General features: G+C 77.4%; 1 protein-coding gene across 1 annotated transcript; it reads left to right on the top strand.

The window, feature by feature from the left end:
- Positions 1–583: 583 nt before the first annotated feature.
- LOC130588263 (uncharacterized) lies at positions 584–974 on the top strand (the record flags this gene model as incomplete). Its single annotated transcript, XM_057389206.1, has 1 exon — positions 584–974. A coding segment is annotated over exon 1 (391 nt), but the record flags the coding sequence as incomplete, so codon positions are not given.
- Positions 975–1,378: the final 404 nt, after the last annotated feature.

The following is a 1,378-nucleotide window of genomic DNA, read 5'->3' as shown; positions in this document are numbered from 1 at the left end:
CCCCCCCAACTGTCCCCGCCCCTTTTCCGCCAAACCACGCCCACCGAGCCACGCCCCCCACCGTCCCGGCCAATGGGGGGGCCGCTCCCCCCGCGCGCTGCGCTCCCATTGGCCGCGGCCGCGCCGGTCCCGGTGCCAAAAGGGGCCGCGGTGGCTCCGCGCGCTCCGCGCCCGCGGCGGCGGCGGCTCCGGGACCCCCCGACAGGGACACCCCCAAAAAAAAAACCGGGACCCCCTGCCCGCACACGCGCACGGCCCGCCAGGGACCCCCGACAGCCGCCCCCGCACCGGGGTCCCCCTCCCGGTAGGGATCCCCCGCACCGGGACCGCCCGATCTCCCGGTAACCGGGACCCCCCGGCAGCTGCGCTGTCCCGCCAACCGCGACCGCCGCTCCTCCGTTCCCGGTAACCGGGATCCCCGATACCTGAGCGTGCCCCCCGCAGGGTCCGCACCCCCCGGACCCGCCCCCCCCTTCCCGGTAGTCCCCGTTAACCCCTTCCCCCCCGTCCCCGCCTGTCGCCCCCGGTTCTGCCCCGCCGGGGCCCGACTGGCAGCTGCCTACGGCCGGGATGAGCCGCCGCGATGGTACGGACGGGACGGGCCGGGCCGGGCTGGGGACCGGGGACAGGCGCCGGTGGCACCGGGGACTGCGACAGCGGCCGGGATGGGACCGGGGACCGGCGGCACCTGGAGCGGGGAGCGGGGATGGGGAGCAGAGGCGGCGGCGGCGGAGAACGGGGACGGAGGTGGCACCGGGGACAGCTGGGGACGGAGATCGGTGACACCGGGGATGGGATCGGCAGCGGGGACCGGCGCTGGGGATGGGGACCGGGGCGGCCGAGCCCCGACGGCGGCAGGAGCATCACCGGGAACCGGATGGGGACGGGCGGGGAGGGACGGGGATGCGGTGGCGCGCGGACCGGGCTGTGGCAGTCCCGGAGACCGGGCTGTGGTGGCACCGGGGGCTGTGCCAGTACCGGGAACGGGGCTGCGGTGGCACCGGGAACGGGGCTGCGGTGGCACCGGGAACGGGGCTGTGGTGACACCGGGAACGGGGCTGTGGTGGCGCGGGGGACCGGGCTGTGGCAGTCCCGGGGACCGGGCTGTGGTGGCACCTGCGGTGACAGCGAGGTTGGGGCTGCGGTGACACCGGGGACGGGGCTGTGGTGGCACTGGGGTTGGGGCTGTGGTGGCACCGGGGACAGGGACACGGGACCGGGACAGGCTCCGAGCCGTCCCCGCTCCGGCCACACGGGAGCCCCGCAGGGCCGGGAGCCGCCTCCTCCTCCCCGGAGCCACTCGGGCACCGGGAACGGGCGAATCCCCGCGGGACCGGGACTGCCGGGGTGCCCTGTGTGGACGGGGGCTACCGGGGAC

Source organism: Malurus melanocephalus, unplaced genomic scaffold, assembly GCF_030028575.1.
Source record: "Malurus melanocephalus ecotype Western Australia unplaced genomic scaffold, MMel_1.1 scaffold_3985, whole genome shotgun sequence".
Classification (NCBI taxonomy): Eukaryota; Metazoa; Chordata; class Aves; order Passeriformes; family Maluridae; genus Malurus; species Malurus melanocephalus.
The sequence above is the reverse complement of the archived record's forward strand: the minus strand, read 5'-3'. Positions and strand labels throughout refer to the sequence as shown.